General features: G+C 50.8%; 1 protein-coding gene across 10 annotated transcripts in view; it reads right to left on the reverse strand.

The window, feature by feature from the left end:
* Positions 1 to 9,578, reverse strand: part of CEP72 (centrosomal protein 72) — a 31,269-nt gene extending 21,691 nt beyond the window's left edge. For 5 of the 10 annotated variants that reach the window (XR_003522263.2, XM_027606652.2, XM_027606645.2 and 2 more), the window contains exons 1-4: positions 9,453 to 9,578; positions 3,632 to 3,759; positions 2,350 to 2,710; positions 940 to 1,048 (exon numbers count right to left, since the gene is read on the reverse strand). Coding sequence is in view for 9 of the 10 variants with exons in the window: in XM_027606652.2 (XP_027462453.2) it covers positions 940 to 1,048; positions 2,350 to 2,710; positions 3,632 to 3,759; positions 9,453 to 9,534 (680 nt within the window). In the remaining variant the exon portion in view is untranslated. Of the gene's footprint in view, positions 1 to 939; positions 1,049 to 2,349; positions 2,711 to 2,955; positions 3,301 to 3,631; positions 3,760 to 5,329; positions 5,367 to 9,421 lie in introns of those variants that run through there. The other 5 variants (XM_027606646.2, XM_027606647.2, XM_027606649.2 and 2 more) reach the window with 5 other exon arrangements.
* Positions 9,579 to 21,131: the final 11,553 nt, after the last annotated feature.

Genomic DNA, 21,131 nt, shown 5'->3' on the forward strand with positions numbered 1-21,131 from the left:
TTTCACACTACAAAGGCAGAGTTCAAAAGTTGAGAAAGAGATCATATGGTCCACAGAACCAAAAATATTCACTCTCCAGCCCTTTTCAAAAAAGAATTGGTCAACCCCTACATTAGAGGAATTTAAAAATGAGCTAAGGCATATAATGCAAGAAGAAAACCAGTAAAGGCTTCAGACAAATCAAAATGGTGTACAAAAATATGTAGTCCTAGCACAGTTCAAGCAATGTAAACATTGCCCTTTAAAATCAACCTGCAAACCATGAATACACTTCATGGTTTCAGAACACATTTAAATACCATCAACCTTCACAGCGCACAGTTAAACATAACAATTCCGCTGACAGGAGCTGGGAGGTGGCATGGAAGTGGGGTACAAGCAGGCAAAAGACCCCACTGCCACAGTCCAACTACATAGGCAGCACCAGCCACGGGACACTGAGCAGAGAACACAGGAAGGATCATATCCCACAGACTGTACTATTGGGGTTGGGGAGGAAAGGCCTGTGGCAGCAGTGGGCTACTGCTGAAAGTGCTCACACCCACTAAAGGTGATGTTTGTATTGTCTGGAGATGAGAAAGGGACTCAAGCAGAATCTGCAGGCAGGGACAACTACAGGAGTGAGGGGTGCTGCCTCTGAGGACTGGGCTGAGGGGCGGGATAAAGGGCTGTGATTTCTCATCACAAGCCTCTCACGCTATTTGATTTTACATGTGTTACTTTAATAAACATTTTAGTATCAAAAAATAACTACGGAGAACATGGACAACAAGGGGAGAGCCCCCACTGGCATCCGAGCATCCCTTTTCCTCTTCTGCACGGCTCCCCTCCAAGTGGCAATCAGCACACAGAGAAGTGCGTATCTTTTAGGTAAACCTTCTATCAACAGGCAAGTCTGAACAGCTCCTCTCAATGTTCAAATACCACTTCTGCTCATACCTTCCAACTCTGAAAACAGCTGGGAAGCTCTGCTTTGAGGCGAGTGACTCCTCTGATGCAAAATGCAGCCGGGATGCTTTCCGCTCGCTCTCTCTCACAGGACGGTCATCTAGGGAGAAAATGCCAGAGAAATTAGCAAATGCCATCATGAGGCAGGTGACAGGCCCCCAATGACCAAGCCCCACAGGGGCACCTCCTAGCACCCTTGAAGCATATCACGTTCCCCACGGGAATGAAAGTGCCCCCATCACCCACCCTGCAGCCAACTGCACATGACCAGGACTGCCACCACTTTTCAGGGACCTTCTATCCCCCAGGGCTGGCACTACCACAGGAGTCCTCCATAAGCACTGGGCTGACCCAGGAAAGGAATGCTGGGCCATGGTGGCTACACTTGGTTTCCCAGAGATGCCAAGTATGGATTGCAAGAGGGCTGGCAGGGTCACAGAAAGCTACTCTTCAGATACTACTTTGGGGCAGCCTGCTCCCCCTGGAAAAAGAAATACACATGCAATTCACACACGGGGACTTCCTTCTCAGCACTGCCCTCTTTTAATGCACATTCTGGGCGCCCCATGAGGTTCTTGAACCACACTGAGCACATCTGAGATGTCTCTGTGGATAAGAACCCTGAACATGCTAAAGAGATGATGTCGTGGCCGTGTGTTTGGGCCTAGGATTTGCACCCTCAGATCTGAAGTTTCAACTGTCCCCACATGTGTGCCTGGGGCCCCAGAAGGCCTGTAATCAGTTCTCACTCCTGGGTCTTCCCAGAATATCTGAGGGTTAAGATGGTTCTCAACATCAAAAGTCAATGCTTTGGAGGCACCTGGGTGGCTCAGCTGGTTAAGTGTCTGCCTTTGGCTCAGGTTATCATCCTGGGGTAGTGGGATAAAGCCCCGCATTGGGCTCTCCGCTCAGTAGGGAGCCTGCTTCTCCCTCTACCTCTGCTCCTCTTTCTTAGGTCCCTTCTCCACACTATAAGATTCTGAATTTAAAACTTTTATAATAAAGGGAAAGTAACGATTTAAGACTGAAGATGGCAAAATTTTCTCATACGGACTATAATGCTTCTGAAAAAGAGCCCAATTCAAGTGTTGATAACCTAAACAGTCAAGTAAGAACACCAGTCCTTACCCTTCCTAAACATCTAAAAATTAAAATTAAACACTGAAATTCTAAGTAGGCTTGACACTAATCAGTGTAGCAATGGGGGCTGGTCACTGATACGCACAGCCCACCCCTATCCCCAGGCCCAGGCAGGTGGGGCCCGGCAGAGCAGCCAGGCTTCCCAGAGCCTACGGTCCACCAGTGCAGGGGGAGGGGCACGAGAGGTAAGCCAGCACACACTCATGCAGCAAGGTGTCCAAGCCAATCAGCCAGAAAGCGACAGAGCAGCCTGGCCCATACCTGTGCTCCTGGCCTTCCTCGGCAGATGTCTGTGGCCAGAGCTCCCTGCCCTCCTCCCCAGCAGTGCTCCTCCTATGAGACACAGGGACTCAACTAGAGGAGCAGAGAGCACAAAACAGCGACGAGTGCTCCCATGAGCAAGGATGTGAGCACAGCTGTGGCGCTTACCCAGCTGCCTGAGCTTCGGGAGCATGTGCACAACAAAAAGGCGGTAATCAGATTCATTTTTCACCACAGGGTTCAGCCGGAAGTCCACATCCGTGAGTTCCGTCAAGGAGTGGAGCTGAAGCACTTCTGCTAAGGAGGAGATGCTGTTGTAGTAGAGATTGAGACTTTCCAGTGAGGTCAGGTACTGAATGCCCTGTCAACAGGATCAAAGGCAGGATTAGTTCACACTTCTACAAACAGTGAAACGGGCCAGCAATACGAACCAACACAACTTCACAAATGCACTTGCAATGGCCACAGGAAGAGCACAAGGATAGATGTGTTCTAGGTAGGAGGCTCCGTGTCTCGCTCACATGAGATGGCCGTGCAGGTGTGAAATGTCACGTTTGCAGCAGTCCTAACAGCAATGAGGACAGCCCGTATCTACCGAGTTCTCACCATTTCATTCAGTCTGCACACAACCCGACGGAGTAGAGCTGTTATTGCTCCCTTGTACAGAGGCTGAGAGGTCAGCCGGCACTGGGTGGAGGCTGGACTGAGACTTGCAGGGGACTCTGAGCAGGCTCCCAGTCTCGTGTCAGGGGGGCTCTCTCAATAAAGGGAGGCAGGAACCTCTTCTCCATGAAGTCATGAGCAGCGTTTACACAACTCTCCCAGCTGCCATCACCTGGGTGATTTCTTCCTTGCTTACCAGGACCAACTGCCCGCCACGTCAGGAGCGCTGCAGGAAGCCCTGCACTCGTGGCTCTGCTACACAAAGGTTTGAGGCCACCAGGAGTCAGACTACAAACAGATGTGAAGTACAGAATGTGGATGAAGAAAAACACATTTGATACAGGGACGAACAGTGACCAGCACACACACTAGTCTTCGGGGCCTTATTTCAGTTCCCTTAAAGATATAACCATCTTCATCAGAGATATGACTTTTGGTTGTCAAGGTAGTTTAAAGACATAATGAGCTGTGCAAGAAAAACAACACAACACTTGTAACCGGGGTCAAGTGTACAGCCTACATGTAAGCAGAGGTATAAAACAGATTGCATTTTTTACTATGAATGTACTTTCCACTGCTACTGATAGCAATAAATTTTCTTTTAAGAAACAAAACTTACCTCTAGACTCACTAAGGAGTTGCGTGAGAGGTCTAAAGATTTTAGACCTGTTAAATTCATCAAAGAAGTTCCCAGGTGAGTAATCTTTTCTTGGTAAGTTCCAGGAATAGATAATGACTGAAGTTCAGCTAAGAATAGAAAATTATGAGACTTCAACCTTACTTTTTAGTGGAAATAAAGTACTGTAATAAAAGTGAGCTGTAGCAACCTCAGAATCTGAAAAACTCACAAAAATAATGCAACTCATTCAAAGTTTGAAGAGTGGCATTAAAGAAGAATTGCATTTAAGGTTTCCAGCTTGTTTACCTCCAAAATGTCTCTGAGCCCTTGCCCTGCTCCCCACCTCCTCTGCTTCTCCCCTCAAACCCTCTCCCACCAGCAATACCCTCCTCTCTGGGCTCGCTTTCTGACTCCTGGCTGCTCAACTCCATCGCCTGCATAGCCTCCACTCAGGGATCACAACTGTAAGCCCACTGGTTAGCTAACCTGACTAGTGCATGCCAGTTACACTCGAGGGCACAGTCATCCTCTATGTACCACATGCCACTGTGTGGTATACTCAACAATGGGCCATTAAGTAAATGTTGCTACAAAATTAAGTTTCTGTAATCAAAAAAACAGCTTGGGTATGGGCACACCAATACTTTCCCAGGAATATTTATGTTTTAAAACATACCTCAATTAAATTTAAAATTGGTTTGTGGGCCTCCAGTTCCAGACAAGACAGAATAGATCCATTTTACCCTACTCCTACTCATGTATTATACCTAACTCAGTGGAAAACAAGGTATGAAACAAGCACCAGACAACTCGAGAATGGGGAACGGGAGGCCAACTGTCTAGGGACCTCAAAAAAACCGTCAAGCAGAGAGGGCCCTGTGTTGGTCTCAGGGCTGTCTATTTTGTCTTCCATACATCCCAATCTGAGTGCCAATGAAGCTGGCAACCCAGAACCACCAATGGACTCTAACACAGAAGGGCAAGCCTGTGGGCCATGGTAGAAGGACTGGGACCTGGGCGCCTTGCAGCACAGGCTCCTGACATCAGCCCCACACTAGCTCAACACCCAGTAAAAACAATGCACCGTACACCTGCCTTGCAGCGTGCACGGCACTGAGACTGCGTGAGCGGACCCTGACTACTACCCCACTGGGCTGCCAGGAGGTAGCCCGCAGGCATCTACAGACTGTGTGTGTGACAGGAGGCTGGCCACCACCTCAGCAGTGAGGCAGCACCCACTCAGTGCCAATACTGTGTAAAGAGACTTAAATAAGAAATAGCCTCTTAATATCCAAAATGTCTATGACACAATAAAAAATGACCAAAAACTGAAAAAAGATCTCAATTTGAATGAGCATAAACAATGAACAGACACCAACACAGAGATGACAGAAGTCAGAATTATTTAACAAGAATTTTAAAGCAATAGTTCAATGAACAATTATCAACACTCTTGAAACAAGTGATAAATAGAAAGTCTTGGCCAAAACACAGAAGACATAAAGAAGAAACAAACAGGAATTTCAGAAATGTAAAACGCAATAACTGAATCAAAAATACCCCCACAGAAGCTGCTCAGTAACAGAATGGAGATGACAGAAGAAAAAATTCAGAGTAAATGCAAAAACATATTGATCAAAATTGTCCTATTTGAGCAGCAGAGAGAAAACAGACTTAAAAAAAGTAAAAAGACCTCACCTTCCTGTCACGGGCCAGCGCAGTTCCGACTGGAGCTCTGGGAGAAAGACAGTATGAGTAAGAAGAGAAACTTGGACCAAGTAGAGAAACAGGGGCTGAAAGCTTATCCAATTTGGCAAAAGACGGACAGCTACATGTTCAAGAAGTTGAGAAAACCCCAAACAGAATAAAGACCAAAAAAAAAAAAAAAAATGCCATGCCCAGATACATCAGAGACAAACTTCTGAAAACTAAGAACAGTGAAAGAATCTTAAAAAGACGCTACCAGGGAGAAGAAACAGCTCACTGGGCAGGGATTACCTCAGAATCCAGGGGGCCTGGAGGAGCAGCACCCCATTTCCCGAGTCCTGAAAGGAAAGAACGTTCACCCAGAACTCTGCATCCACCAAAAACAGTCTTAGGGGCTGAGGTGAAATAAGATATTTTCAAATGAAGAAACACCGAGAGAACGTCTCAGCAGCACACCTGCCCTAAGGTAACTGCTACAGAAAACCCTTCAAACATAAAGGAAGGATAAAAGAAGAAAACCTGGAGCATCAGAAATGAAGAAAGAATAATGAAACGGGTAAACATATAGGTAAAAATGTTTCCTCCTGAGTTATTTAAAATTTTGGATGACTGTAAAACAAAAAATGATTAATGTGGTTCTCAAGGTATACAGAGAAAATATTTAAGACAACTAAATTATAAAGGATAAAAAAACAAAGGAAACATTGGTTATAAGGTTTCTACATTTTGCTTGAAGGGGTAAAAGGTCCACACAAGTAGACTGTTTTAAATTATATAAATACACTGTAATTTATGAAGCAACCACTAAAAACACTATACAAAGAGATATGCTCAAAAATATAATAGTTAACTCAAAATGCAACACCAAGAAAATATTCAAACCACAGGAAGGCAGGAAATGGGAAACAAAAGAAGGAAAAGGCAATGAATAGAAAACAAATAATACAACGGAATGCTTCAGCTCTCCCATAGTAACAATTACATTTAATGTAAATGGTCTAAATACACTATAAAAAACAGAGACTGGCAGAGTAAATAAAAATGAGCCAACTACACACTGTCTACAAGAACCTCGTTTCAAATACAATGATATGGGTTAAGTTTAGATTAAATAGTAAATAAACGGGGAAAGATGTGCCCTGAAAACATGAATCAAAAGAAAGCTGGAGTAGCTATACTAGCAGATGTCTCAAAAAAGGAAATTATCAGGAACAAGGAGGAACACCATGTGCTACAAGGGTCACTCCAAATCCTAAATACATATGCACAGCTTCAGACAGCACAGCTTCAAAACACAGGAAGCAGTGAGAAGAGAAACAAATTCACAGTCTGGGTTATAGGGGTTTCAACAGTCCCCTCCCAGTAATTAACACAAATGCTAGGCAGAAAATTAACAAGGATACAGAAGAACTGAACATCATCATTAGCCAACAGGATCGAATTGATATGATATTTACATAAAACTCCCTGCAACAACAGGGTACACATGCTTTTTAAGTGCACCTGGAACATTTACCAATATAGACCACATCTTGAACCATAAGCAAACCCCAACAAATTTAAAAGAACTAAAACCATACAGAGTATGGACTCTGACCATAACAGAATCACACTAGAATCAGTAACAAGAAAAGAAAGAAAAAAGAAAATCTCCAAACACACAATGAGAAAACACACTCCCAAGTAATCCATAGGTCAAAGAGGAAGTCCCAAGGAAAAATCTAAAAGACACTGAACTTAATGAAAATACAAAAAAAATTTGTGAATGCAGCTAAAGCTGTGATTAGAGTAAAATTTATGGCACTAAATATACTAGAAAATTAAAAAGTCTCAAATCAATAATCTCTCACCTCAAGAATCTACAAAAGGAGCACCTGGGTGGCTCAGTTGGTTGAGCATCACACTCTTGGTTTCAGCTCAGGTCACGATCTCAGGATGGCGGGATCAAGCCCCAAGTCAGGACCAGATTCTTTCTGGGCCCCCTCCCTGCCTCTCTGTGTGTGTCTCTCTCTCTCCCTCTCTCTCTCCACAAAAAAAAAACCAAAAAACAAAAAACTACAAAAGAAGAAGAATAAAATAAATGCAAAGTGAGCAGAAAGAAGAAAATATTAAAGAACAGAATCAATAAAATTTGAATCTAAGAACACAATGGAGAAAACCCCATCAAACTGAAAGGTGACTTACTGAAAAAATTAGTAACAGTTCACAAACCTCTACCAAGTCTAAAAAAGACAGAAATGACCAATATTGAGAATGGAAGAAGGGTATCTGGACGGACCCCAGGACATGAACGGGCTAATAAGGGAGTACTATAAACAACTCTGTACACATAAATTCAACAACGTGTATGCAAAGAATCCATTTTACAAACCCCAACCATAATTCACTCACTCCAAGAAGAAACTGACATTAAGAATAGTCTTAGATAAACTAAATTTGTAATTTAAAAGCTTCAAATACAGAACTTTCCAGGCCCATACGGTTTCAGTGAAAATTCCATCAAGGAAGAATAAGCCCCGATTCTACACAACCTCTTCTAGAAAGCAGAAGATGAAACACTTCCCAACTTATTTCAGGGACTCAGCTTTACCCTGATGCCGAAACCAGAGAAAAACAGGACAAAAAGAAAACTAGCGACTTAGATCCTCCATGAACATACACAGAATTCCGCAGCACGGAGAGCAGAGCCCAGAGGAATTGTACAACAGGAGGGGCGGGCCCGCTTCGCCGGGAAGGCAGGCTGCTGGGTCAAGATTTTTTTTAACAAAGCCAACCTAGGGGCGCCTGGGCGCTCAGTCCTTGAGCGTCCGCCCGCCTTCAGCTCGGGTCACGGTCCCGGGTCCTGGGGTCGAGCCCCGCCTCGGGCTCCCTGCTCGGCGGGAGGCCTGCTTCTCCCTCTGCCGCTCCCCCTGCTTGTGCTCCCTCCCTCGCTGTGTCTCTCTCTGTCAAATAAATAAATAATCTTTAAAAAAAAAAAAAGCTAACCTATACCACCTTGTTTAGGGGTAAAAGAAAACCATGGGGGTCATCTGGGAGGCTAAGCCAGTGCAGTGCGGGCTCTCGATTTCCGCTCAGGTCACGATCGCAGGTCCTGGGACGGAGTCCCCAGTAGGGCGCACACCCCCAACGGCTCAGTGAGCACACCCCCTGTCCCTCCGCCTCTCCCCCACTAAAGCTCTCTCAAATACATAAAAAATCTTTAAAACATTCTTTTGTTTAAAGAAAAGAAAACCCATTGACCCACTCGGCCCGCGCCCCCCACCACCACTAGAAGCCCCTGCCCCTCCCCCACGACCCCGGCCCCACTCCCGGCCCCGCCCCCGCGGCCCCCCCACCACTCGGGCCCCCTGCCCCCCCCCCCGCGGCCCCCCCACCACTCGGGCCCCCCTGCCCCCCCCGCGGCCCCCACCACTCGGGCCCCGGACCCCGCCCCCCGCGGGCCCCCCCCACCACTAGGGCCCCTGTCCCCCGCCCCCCCGGCCCCACTCGGGCCCCCCTGCCCCCCCCCGCGGCCCCCACCACTCGGGCCCCGGACCCCGCCCCCCCGCGTCCCCGGCCCCCAGTCGGGCCCCCTGCCCCCCCAGCGGCCCCCCCACCACTCGGGCCCCGGACCCCGCCCCCCGCGGCCCCGGACCCCGCCCCCCGCGGCCCCCACCACTCGGGCCCCGGACCCCGCCCCCCCCCGCGGCCCCCCCCAACTCGAGCCCCCTGCCCCCCCCCGTGGCCCCCCCACCACTCGGGCCCCGGACCCCGCCCCCCCGCGGCCCCCCCACCACTCGGGCCCCGGACCCCGCCCCCCGCGGCCCCCCCACCACTCGGGCCCCCTGCCCCCCCCGCGGCCCCCCCCACCACTCGGGCCCCGGACCCCGCCCCCCGCGGGCCCCCCCACCACTCGGGCCCCCTGCCCCCCCCGCGGCCCCCCCCACCACTCGGGCCCCGGACCCCGCCCCCCCGCGACCCCCGCCCCCCCCGCGGCCCCCCCTTCCTCTCCCCCCCGCCTTCGACGGTTCGGGAAGAGCGCGATCAGGACAGCGCGCCTCTGGTCCGACCCCGTCTGTGGACGCCGCGGCGGGAAGCTCGCACCCTCAGCCGGCCCGCCGCCACCGCCGCGCACCCAGATCGTGGTGAGGCGCCAGGCCGCTCTTCTCCCGGATCTTCTCCTCACACAGCACCAGCCGCGGGCCCACAAGCGCCATACTTTCAAACGACACGCACCTGCGCCTGCGCCTGCGTAGTGGGGCCGCGGCGCAGGCGCGAGGGGCGGGGCCCGGGGCCAAGGGGCGGGGCCCGGGAGACTGGGGGGCGGGGCGGGGCGGGGCGGGGCGGGGCGAAGCCCGCGCCTGCCTCCGCGCTGGCCTGCCCGGCTCAGGGGGTCTCCTGCCCTCGGCGGGAACGGTACCCTCCTCGGGAAAGCCCGCCAGCCCATGGGGTCCCTGCCCCACCCGGGGTCACTCGGAGGCGGCCAGTGACGTCTGGGGTCCGAGCTTGTGGCTCGTCCGCTGACCGAGAGGTTAGCGGCGTGTCCGTCCCTCTAGAACCTTTATGGAGCGTTGTGAGGAGCACTTGAGATCTGCAGGGTTCAGGGAAGACCCTGTTCCATGTCCGAATGTGCCCCAAACAGCCAGAACCGTGGAGTCACCCCCTGCCTCCCCCATCTCCTGGTGTCTGGGGACGCCCCTGCTACCCCTCACCCGAGATGTGACCAGCCTGTTGGCAAAGTCACCTGGCTTGTCGCTGTCTGGGTGGTAGCATAGGGGGTGTAGGGGCGGAGGTATGGGGGTTTAGGGGAAGCAAGTATGGAGGGGGTGTGTAGGGACAGGAGGCATACATAGGGGGTTAGAGGCAGGAGGTATGGGGGACATGGGGGTGCACACAGCATGATGGGGTGCAGGGTACCCCGTGTCCGCTAAGCAGTGTGGAGCTTCAAACCTGGCCTCCCTGGGCCCTTGTGCTGCTGAGTCATTTATCGTGACTGGCACACATGCTTTAAGATTGTCCCTGCTTCTGTTTCCCTTTCTACGGATTCAGGCACGACCCAGGCCCCACGCCTGCTCACCGCACCAGGTCTGCTGAGTGGAAGTTTGTGCAGGCCAGAGACTTAGAAACTGAACAAATAGCCTGGCTTCAGAAGCAAACAAAGGCAAACAAAAGGCTTCGGCTGGCCCCCACCAGAGGGAAGTAGCTGGTCAGGCACAGCCCACGCTGCAAACACCCCCTGCTTCCTCCTGCACTGGCGGTCGCTTTGGGGGGACGGGGAAGCTCTGCACTGGTCCTGTGGGACAGCACCACACAGAGTCAGTGTTTCTGCTGCAATGGAAGTGCCAATAAAACCTCAAAAATCGTGTTTTCTGCTTCCTAACATATTGCATATTCATTGCAGAAAAGATGCAAAATACCGGAGAACTAAGACTAAATATTCCACCACACTGAGATGACCAATGTTAACATTTTAACATGTTTCCCTCAAGTGTGTTTTCCAAGCCTGTATGTATTTAACGATAATGAGATTGTGCTGACCATTCTCATATGTAGATACATACGTAGTTTTTACTCTGTATGAACTCTTTATGTCACTAAATATTCTTCAACATCATTTATTAAACGTCATTGTTAATGGTCACATTATATCATGAATTAAGCCCAGGTTTATTTGACCCATCTTCTGGAAACCTTCCACCTGCCTTCACTTGTTCATGGCAATAAATCTGGGGGGGTAGTATTATCAAGTTCTTTTTGAAGTGCTTTGGAGCAGCCTGGAGCACAGGAGCCCGGAGCTGCCACCATGCAACCACTGAGCAGGAAGCATGCCGTGAAGGGGAGCAGGGATCAGGGCAGGGCCTCAACCCCTGGCTCAGGTGGCCCCCAGTCCCCCACCCCCAACGGGACAGCCTGAATCTCCATGGCATCCATTCCTGGGTCCTACCACACCTGACTGCTTTGGACTGGGTCTTCGACAGGTATGTAAGACCCACTGAGGGAACACACCCCATCCCAGCTCAGCACCTGCCCATCCAGATGACCCCAGGGTACTGCCTTTCAACCCTGGGGGTGCCTTTATACAGCTCCTCATGTGGTCCCAACCACCCAGGGAGCTTAAAACCTGGAAAGGTGCTTGTGGCTGGGGCAGGGGGCTTCATGGAGAAGCTTTGGGGGAACCCAGGTGGCCATGCACTGGACACAGCAGTAGAGGGCCCCACTGTGCACCGAGCTCCCCACTGCATGCAGCCCTCCACAGCTTTCTAGAACATTCCAGAGAGGCTTCCTGGCCTCTCAGCCTCAATCCCCAAACTGTTCACAGCAACCGCAGACTAGGCCAGAGAAGGAGACAGAGTAAACTTAGGATGGGCCCATGTCCAGTGGGCTGGGCAACTTGAGGGGTCCTATAGGGTGCTGGTGACCTTAGATGTCTGGACTTTTCGTAAACTATGATGGTCCTTGCCGGGGAAGGGGCAGGGACCTAAGAAGACCTGCAATGTGCTCAAAGGGAAAATAGGGCAGTTTCCCATTTTTCCTGAGAGGGGAGCTCACCCCAGCCCTGGGAACCGGAGTGGCTGAGGGCTGCTCACTGTGTGCTCCTGGGGGGTTCTGTAAACTATTATGAGGTGTCCCCTCTCCATCCTGTGATGTGAGCCAGCACCACGTAACTTCACTGGCGAGGAAACAGACGGAGTGACCAACTGGGTGCAGTTTGACTGGAAATCAAAGTCAGACTAGAGCGCAGGCTCAGCACCCATATGCTTCTGCACCAGGCCCACCACACGCAGGGGCTCTTGTAGGAGGAAGATGAGCCCATGTGCCAGTCTCTGCCAAGTCCACAACAGCTCCCACCCACGCTCACACATGTGCAAATGCATGCTCACAGTCATACACCCTCCCACACACAGCCTTCACCAGCTGGGTGGCGGACCGCCCCACCCCCCCCCCCGCCCTAGGCGAAGTGGATGCCCCACAAGCACACCTCATTCAAAGACTTTGCGGAACTGGGCCTGCAGTCTCCCGTTGCTCCAGGTGCTTGTTTAGGACCCCGTTGGGAGGGAGGGAGGGAGGGGCACGCAGCCTGGTGGGGCAGGGCCCTCCGCACCTCCCACCAGCTCTTCCTCCTGGAGAAGCACCTGGTGGAGGGCTGCCGCTGGTGCATCCTCAGCAGTGAACCAAGAGCCTGAGCCCTGGGCAGCGTCCAGCAGCAGGAGTGGCATTGCCATCTGCAGGTTATCAGCACACCCTCTGCCCTCGGTGTGAAATGAGATGGGGCCTAAGGCCCCATCTGCACTGCTTTAAGGTAAACAGTCGTGGTTGTCAAGGGTGGTTTTGGGGGGCTCATGGGAGCATCCTAACCTCATCCCTGGCAAATCTCCACACAGAGAGTGGGGTGGTGCTGCCTCTTCTCCGTCCGCTGCAGTGTAGCCGGCGGTGTAGACAAGGAGGTAGGGGTTCTCCAGGCAGGCTAGTGGGTCAGGCCAGGAGCAAATCCTGCTGTGTGGACTCCGCGTGTCTTTGGTAAGCGCTCACTGCACATGATTCTGCCCCTCATTTCTGGGAGGGTGAGATTTCAGAATGGGTGGTGCCAGACCTCTGCTGGCAGGATCTGCAGCTCTGGGGGACGTCTCCTGGGGGCGCGGGGTCCTGGTCCCTGTGGCAGGAGTCCCCGATGGCACTCAGCCTGGAGACTGCCCCTTGTGGGTTATCAGTACAGTGGGTGCCTCCAGACCCTGGGGCCAGGGCACCAGCGTCTGTACAAAAGGTAAAGGAAGCCAGAAGGGGCAGGGGGCCCACCCTGGGGAGCATGGGGGCAAGGCTTCATTTCAGCCGTGAGTGTGTGAGTGTCGGTGAACACTTTATCTAGTTCAGGTGCCAGATAAAATGCAAGGAGCGAAGGAAACCCAACCAGAATCCCTGAGGCCAGGCGAGCTCAGCATCGCTGGTCAGCAACCAAACCTCTATCCTGACGCTCAGCTGCAGCTCAGCTCCCATGAGTCCAGGTAGGACTCGTTCCTGTCCATGTCCAGCTGGAGACCCCTGCTTCCACTCCCCACCTATGGGGCCCAGGGAGCATCCCCAGCCCAAGCATCTCTGTCCATGGGGTGGGCGCTCCGTGTCCCTCAGCCAACCCTGCACCGGTCAAAGCTGCAGCCATGGAGGGAGGAAAAGGGGCCTCCGTTTCCTGCAGTTGCCAACACCTAAAAACCAAGATTTCTCAGGAAGAGGGGCACTTCCAGTTCCTTCCGGAAGTGGGCCTATGTGCACTGCAGGAGTGTGGGGGCAAAGCAGCAGTCACCCCATAGGGAAGGCCCGCGAGCCCCTGAGGCCTCTGAGCCATGACCCTCACCCGGAGGTCAGGGGCCCTACCCCCCGTCTGGGACAGCCAGGTCCACTCCCAGCACACTGTACCCCATAACCACCATGCCTTTGTCTTGCCACGCCCCAGCATCTTCCAAGTGGGAGCTTGTGCCCAGCCCCTGCCTCCCCTCCCACTACCTACTCACCTGGTTAACTGCCAGGAAGACACGCAGGGCTGAGTGAGGGACAGACCTCAGGTGTAACCCTGCTTCCATCAGGTCTAGGGACCTGCAGCCTGCTCCCCACCCCAAGGCTCTAGTGAGGACAGGGCTCAGGGTCCCTTTGGACCAGGCGGAGTGTTGGCCGCAGAGAGGACCCCGCCCATCCTGGTCCTTTGCCCAGGAGCCGAGGTCAGCAGGCCCTAACTGCTCCAGATAGCGGCCCCCCGGCCTGCACTGGCCCCGCAGATCCATGCATCACCCTGCCCACTGCAGGCCACAGTTCCCTGTCGGGTTCAGAGCCATCACATGGCAGAGCTTGGCAAGCACAAGGAGAAAGGTCAGGTGCTGCCACCTTTTGTGGCTCATGGATCACATCCGCTGTGGCGTGGGCAGCACGGAGAACAGGAACACTGGTGTGAGAGACAGGCGTTCTTGCTGAGCAGGGCTGGGGGCAGGGACTGTCTCCCTGGCTGAGCAGCTGGCCAGCCAGCCTGTGAACCAGCAAGTGCCGTGGCAGGCCCACGAGCTTGTGTGGTCAGGGCACGCTGCTCTCTGAACCCCAGATTTCCCCAGCTCTAAAATAGTCAGCAGGGTTTTGAGTGGTTCCTTGCCTCTTCAATTTTGCCTATTTCCATCACAGATGACAGAGGCTCTCTTCACCTCTTACAGCTTTGGCGGGACCCCTCTGGCTGCTGAGAAGTAAGCCTGAGGCTGCAGTGGCATTTTGGGGTAAAGTTTTGATTTTTCTGGAGAAAACAGTAAATATGGGTGGCACATCCCATGTTCCCTTCTCCTTGCCTTGAACACAGTTGTGATGCCTGGAGTTGGCAGAAGTTATTTTGGGACAATGAGGTGTCTGGCCCAGGGCTAGCATCTTGGCTAAGAAGAAAACTGGTGCACAGTGACTTGCTGCCGCCCAGTGCATGCCCACCCGGTGCCGCAGAGGACCCGCGTGGGGCACAGGCTGTGCCGCTGGGAGCACGGGAGTGTGCAGTCAGGAATGCCGCCCGGTGCTCCCTTCCTGCCTGGGGGAGGGACAGGGTCCCAGGGGAGGGGCTGAGGGGGCGTGGAGGTGGGCATTGCCAGCAGAGGAGTGGGGAGTGGGAAGACCTCCTGAGTCCCCAGGTTCAGTCAGAGAGGAAGCGCCCAACGGGTGGGCAGTCCCTCCCTCTGCTGGTGGGTCCCGCGCAGGTCAAGCGCAGGTCCAGCCTGGCCACATCCTGGCAGTTTGTGTAGATGATGGAGCAGATGGGGGTGAAGTACAAACAGAAACTTGGAACTTGATTGACTGGTTTCCCAGCTACAAAATGAGTGAGATTCCAACAGCCAGGCCTCCTGCCCTTCCTCATGCGTAATTATCAATAGTAAAGGTAAACATCAAGGACAAAGCCTACACTTACTGTGATAGGTACTGTTCAGAAAATACAACAGAAGTGCAAGGCCTTGCCTTCAAAAAGCTTACCATTTACCTCATAGTGTGCACCTGAAAGGGCTATTTGGGGGAAAACTTTTATGGAATTAGAAGTACTCCTCTGCCCCTGCCCCCGACAAAATCCATGTAACATCCCTGGAAACTCAATGCCTTCTATGGCAAACAATGAGATTAATTTAAGGCTCTTGAGAGGAGTTTCTCCTGGTTTATCTGGGGCCCTAAATGCAATCACACAAAAGACAGAGAAGACACACGGAGAGACCCACACCCACACTCTCTGGACCCCACGTGACGAGGGAGGCAGAGGTGGGAGGGACGTCTGGAGCCCCAGCAGCTGGGAGAGGCAGGAAGGACCCTCCCGGCGCCTCCAGAGGGGGCTCAGCTGTGCCAGGGACTTGCCCTCAGACTTCAGGCCCAGAGCGTGAGAGATGTGTGTTGTTTTAAGCCACTCAGTGGGTGCTGATCCTTCACAGCTGCCACAGGAAACTCAGGCACACATTCCAAACTCAGTAGCAAGTTGAAACACAAAACGACCTTAGAAATCACCTGGAGCAGTCCCCTCATACACAGAAAATTGATGTTCACAGACGTGAAATATTTACCTAGGTTCCGCAGAGGGCCAGTTGTCTCTACTTTCAAGGACACTGCTCTGTGGGGCTCTTGTCCAGGCGAGTGGCTAAGATGCTTCCCCAGGGTGCTGTATCCTCCCACATGTCAGGAGAGCCCGGGCAGGATGGGGGCAGCACACACCCGGGCGGGCGTCCCAGGACACGGGGCAGCAGGACCAACCTTGGGACGGGGCAGCGCCGTCCTCAGAGGAGGGCCTCATCCACATTGCTGAGAAGCAGGCCCTGTCAGGGGCCAGACTCCATGGAGCTGGGCCACGTCAGGCGGTTGTATGTGTTGTCTTGGTCAGTAGCCACAAGGCCCCCACGAGGGTCCCACGGGGCAGAAGAGCCCAGTCTCGCACACCCATTTTACAGGTGAATGAACCGAGTCTCAAAGCAGCCGTGAAACTTGCCAAGATCCACACCCATTTCTGCCTCCAGACCTCAGCTCTTCGCCGCTAATGGAGACCACCTCCCAAAGAGAGGCAAGTGCCGAGAGACCCCTGGAAGGCAGCGGGGGTCCTGTTGGAGCCTCCTCGCGGCAAGGGTGTCCACCTTCCTCAGGACCCCCAGGGAGAAGGCTGAGTCGTCTCCTAGGGCTTATACACCGTTTTCTGTACTCATTTAACCTCCAAAAACCAGTTTCAGAACTCAATCCCTGTGAATATTTTTTCAAAGGTCCCTTTTCAGTCTCAAGAAGCAGGAAGCAATATGCTTTTAAAAACCAATTAAGCACACATTTTTCTCATTAAATAAATATATTTACTTTGGACCCTATTGATCTTTCAGATACACGGAACAATGAGGTTGGGTCCCCCGTTTGCTCTATAACCCCTTTCCTCCCCGGAACTTTGAAGTCCCTGTGAGGCTTCTACACCTTGCCCGCGGGCAGGGCCTGGCCCCGTCCCACAGAGCCACACCTGAATTCTCACCCATTTCTCGGTCGTTTGGAAATTGGCTTGTGATCTGCTAGCACATCCCTCTTCTTGGAACACCAAGGAGAGCTGTGAGCATGACGTGCCCTGCCGAGGAAAGGGCCCGACAGTGAAATGAGTGGACAGGAGCCCCAGGAAAGGTCTGCCCTGGAACCCTTCCTGGCAGCTCCTGCCTGTTCCAGCCAGCCCCAACTCACCTCGCTTCCCAACACCTCTCTCTATTCCATGGCTGCTGGTACCCAGGCAAGAGAGGTGAGCGAGGCCAAGACTTCCTTCTGTGGAAGAAGACTTAGTTCACCCATTCGACAGATGTTTGTTGAGTGCCTCCTTACTCCGGGTCCTGTTCTAGGTGCTGGGCATCAGGAATGCTGCAGTATGCTGCAAGGCGGACCTCGCTATGGAGACAAGAGAGGGGAACAGGATGGGAACATGGGTGCTGGGCACATTGCGGTTTTCAATATGCCCAGAATAGACCTGATCCAGAAGGCGGTGTTTGTGCAAAGACCTATCCACACCAGGGTTAGCTGTGCACACCGAGGCTCTGCAGGACAGGGTCCAAGCATAAGGAAGAGCCGGGTGAGGTCCTGATGCAGGTGCTCCGGGCTCAGCTGGGTGGCACCCGGGCCAGCCAGATGGGGCTGGTGCATGCAGTCCCTCCCTCACCGGCCTGGCCCCTGCTGACCAGCATCAGCAGCTCCTGGAACCAAAGTGCCAGATGAGAATTCATCCTTACCCTTTCTGCCGCTGACTTCTTAGCTGGAATTCTTCTGCTGACCTCCATTAAATCTACTTCCCCACTTAATCTTCTGGTGCATTTGGTCTTTCTTCATTTTTGTGTGGACCCACAGGATACCAAACCAATGGTGGGTTTTACACAAGAATGTATTTAATTTAGTTTTCTTAAATAAATGTCACATCAGTTATTTAAATAGTCAACTGGTAAGTTTAATACCCTTGCATAGAAATAACTGTAGGTATTAGAAGAGTAAATAAAGATTTGAGTCAAACCCCAATATGTAAGCAGACAGTTTTCAATGTTTAGCAGCTCTCAATTTAGTTGTTTGCACATTCAGAGGTTGATCTATTATCTTTGTTAATATTAATTGGACCCAACTGGTTCACTTTCTAATTCTTGAAGTAAAATTGGAACTGGTTCATGGGGTAATTTCTAACCTACACTGAAGGGTGTGTGTCATTAAATTCAGTTAGCACATCAGAAGACCATGCTAGAAAACAGATGAAACCACAGTCTAATAATATTTCAAAAGGAGCCCAAAAGAAACAAAATGGTAGAAGCTATGAAAGAACAACACAATTTAGAATCAGAACAATGAGAAGGGAAGGCATGAAGAAGATGAATATTTGGGAAGTCAGATGACTGCACTCAGGAAAGAATTTAAAATATTCTTCAACTTTAGAGAAGCTGACACGGAAGAAGCACAAACAGGAGAAGTCACAGCAGATGCTTCCTTCGGAGACATGATTGAAAATGTGGGAAAGGAAGTGGTAGAACAGTGGGGCAAGCAGGACCTCGCACACACCCGACCCTGTGCACACCTGACCTCATGCACACCCAACCCAGTGCACAGCTGACCCCATGCACACCCAACCACGCACACACCCGTCCCTGGTGGAGTCGCCACACAGCGGGGCCAGCAGGACCTCAAACACACCCAGCCTCGTGCACCCCCGACCCCGTGCACACCCGACCTCCTGCACACCCAACCCATGCACACCCGGCCTTGTGCACACCTGACCTTGTGCACACCCGACCCGTGCACACTTGACCCGTGCATCCCCGACCCCGTGCACACCCGACCTGTGCACACCGACCTCCTGCACACCCGACCCTGGCAGAGCTGCGGCAGCTCGGCCAGCGAACCAAAGCACAAAGTGCACTTCCAGAAGCCTCTCCTGGAGAAGAGACTTCACTTGAAGGTCCACATTGAAAGAGAACATCAAGCACTGGAAACACAACCCAGAGTGACTGGCACCGAGGCATTTAACAAAACTGGTGAACTTTACAGAAAAAGAGAAATGATTTGGTCATAAGACAAAAAGACCAAGTCACTTTTAAAGGAAAGAAAATCAGAGTATCCTCTTTTTTTTGCCAGAAGATAATGGAGTGACATATTTAAGATAATCAAGGAAAGAGCATTATAGGCCAGGGACTTTCTAGCCTGCCAAACTGAACTGAAGTGTTAACAGAAGGGCCGCAGGCCCACACCAACCCCTCAGAACTCAGGGACTCCCTGCAGGGGGTCAGCCAATGTTGCCTTAAGGGCAAGATGTAACTATCTTAAGCTTTATGGGTCAGGAGGCACATTGAAGATATTATAAAGTGCTTACTTAACCATTTAAAATATAAGAACTGGGGACGCCTGGGTGGCTCAGTCGTTAAGCGTCTGCCTTCGGCTCAGGTCGTGATCCCGGGGTCCCGGGGTTGAGCCCCGCGTCGGGCTCCCTGCTCGGCGGGAAGCCTGCTTCTCCCTCTCCCACTCCCCACACCTGTGTTCTCTTTCACTCTCTCAAAATAAATGAATAAAATCTTTAAAAAAAAGAAAGTATAGGATGAGCTGTTAGTTGCCAATATTAGCAACATTTCTGAAACTTTTAAGTTATACTCTTTCTTTTTTACATACATACCACAAAGTTTACTTTTCTCCTAATAAAAAGAAACGATCAGGACACAAAACAGTTTCATCACTCCAGAAACTTCCTTTGGGCTTCCCTTGTGGGGTCAAACCCCTCTGCCACCCCAAACTCCTCTGTCTCTGAAGTTCTGTCTTTCTTGAAATGTCACATACAAGGAATCTTTCTGGACTGGCCCCTTTCGCTCAGCGGGTGTGCGGTGTCTTTGGCTTCATCCAAGTTTTTACCCATATGGATAGTTAGTTCCTTTTGTTACTCAGTAGTATCCCATTGTGTGGATGTGCAACTTTGTCCGTTCGCCTGTTGAGAGATATTCAGTTGTTTCCATTTTGGGGTGATTATAAATAAAGCTGTTATAAGTAGTTGCATATAGATTTTCCTGTGAGATAAGTTTTCATTTCTCTAGGGTAAATGTCTAGGGACTGGATTGCTGAATCATATGGTAAGTGAATGTTTACCTTTCAAAGAAACTGCCACTTTTCCCCCGTAGCTGCACCATCTTTCCGTTCCCACAACAATGGAAGAGAGTTCCAGATGCTCAACACTCGCACCTGAGCTTGATACTGTCCAGCGTTTCCTTTTCCTCCCTCCCCTTCTTTTCTTTTTCCTGTTGTGTTATTCTGATGGACACAGAGAGAAACCACATTGTGTTGTTCATTTACATTACCCTTGACTAACAGTGTTGTGCAACTTTGTGTGTGATTATTTGCCGTCCAAAATTCTCTGAAGTATCTGTTCAAATCTTTTGCTTTTGTTTATTAGGTGTTTGGGAGTTCTTTATATATTTTAGATACAAACCCTTTGTCAGACGCCTGGCTCATGGATATTTCCCCTTAGCCTGTACCTAGTCTTTTCACCCCCTTAACAGTATACTTTGCAAAGCAAAAGGTTTGATTCTCATGAAGTCCAATTTATCCATTTTCTCTTTGATGATGTGTGCTTTTAAAGGTGTCTTGTCTAAGAATTCAATTTCTAACCCAAAGTAAAAAATGTTTTCTCCTTTGTTTTCTTCTAAAACTTTTATAGTTTTATATTTTGCATTTAGATTCATGATCCATTCTGAGATAATTTTTCTTGATCAGTGCAGATGTGTGTATCAATGTTTATCTTCTTACATGTGGATGTCCAGTTGTTTCAACACCATTTGTTGAAAAGACAATCCCTCCTCCACTGAATTCCCTTTGCATCCACTGTAAAAACCAATGGGCCATATTTGTGTGGGTCTGTTCCTAGAACCTCTATTTCTTCCCAGTGATTCATGTGTCTGTCTTTTTGTCAATACCACACTGTGTTTATTACCTTCACTACTGTGAAGTCTTAAAGTCAGATAATGTGAGTCCTCCAACCTTGCTCTTCTTTTTCAAAATTGATTTAGCTAATCTAGTCCTTTGTCTTTCCATATAAGTTTTAGGACATGCTCCTTTTTACCTATTAAAAAACCCTTTCTGTGATTTTTATTGGAATTGCATTATACCTATAGATCAATTTGGGGGATAATTGACCTTTTTACTGTGTTAAGTCTTCCAATCAATGAGCATGTTATAGCTCTTCATTTGTTTAAGTCTTTGTTGATTGCTTTCATCAGCATATTATATTTTCAGCATAAAGATCCTGTTCATGTTTTGTTAAGTGTATATGTATTTCATTTTCTGTGGAGCAGTTGTGGAT

Source organism: Zalophus californianus, chromosome 5 (assembly GCF_009762305.2).
Source record: "Zalophus californianus isolate mZalCal1 chromosome 5, mZalCal1.pri.v2, whole genome shotgun sequence".
Lineage (NCBI taxonomy): Eukaryota > Metazoa > Chordata > Mammalia > Carnivora > Otariidae > Zalophus > Zalophus californianus.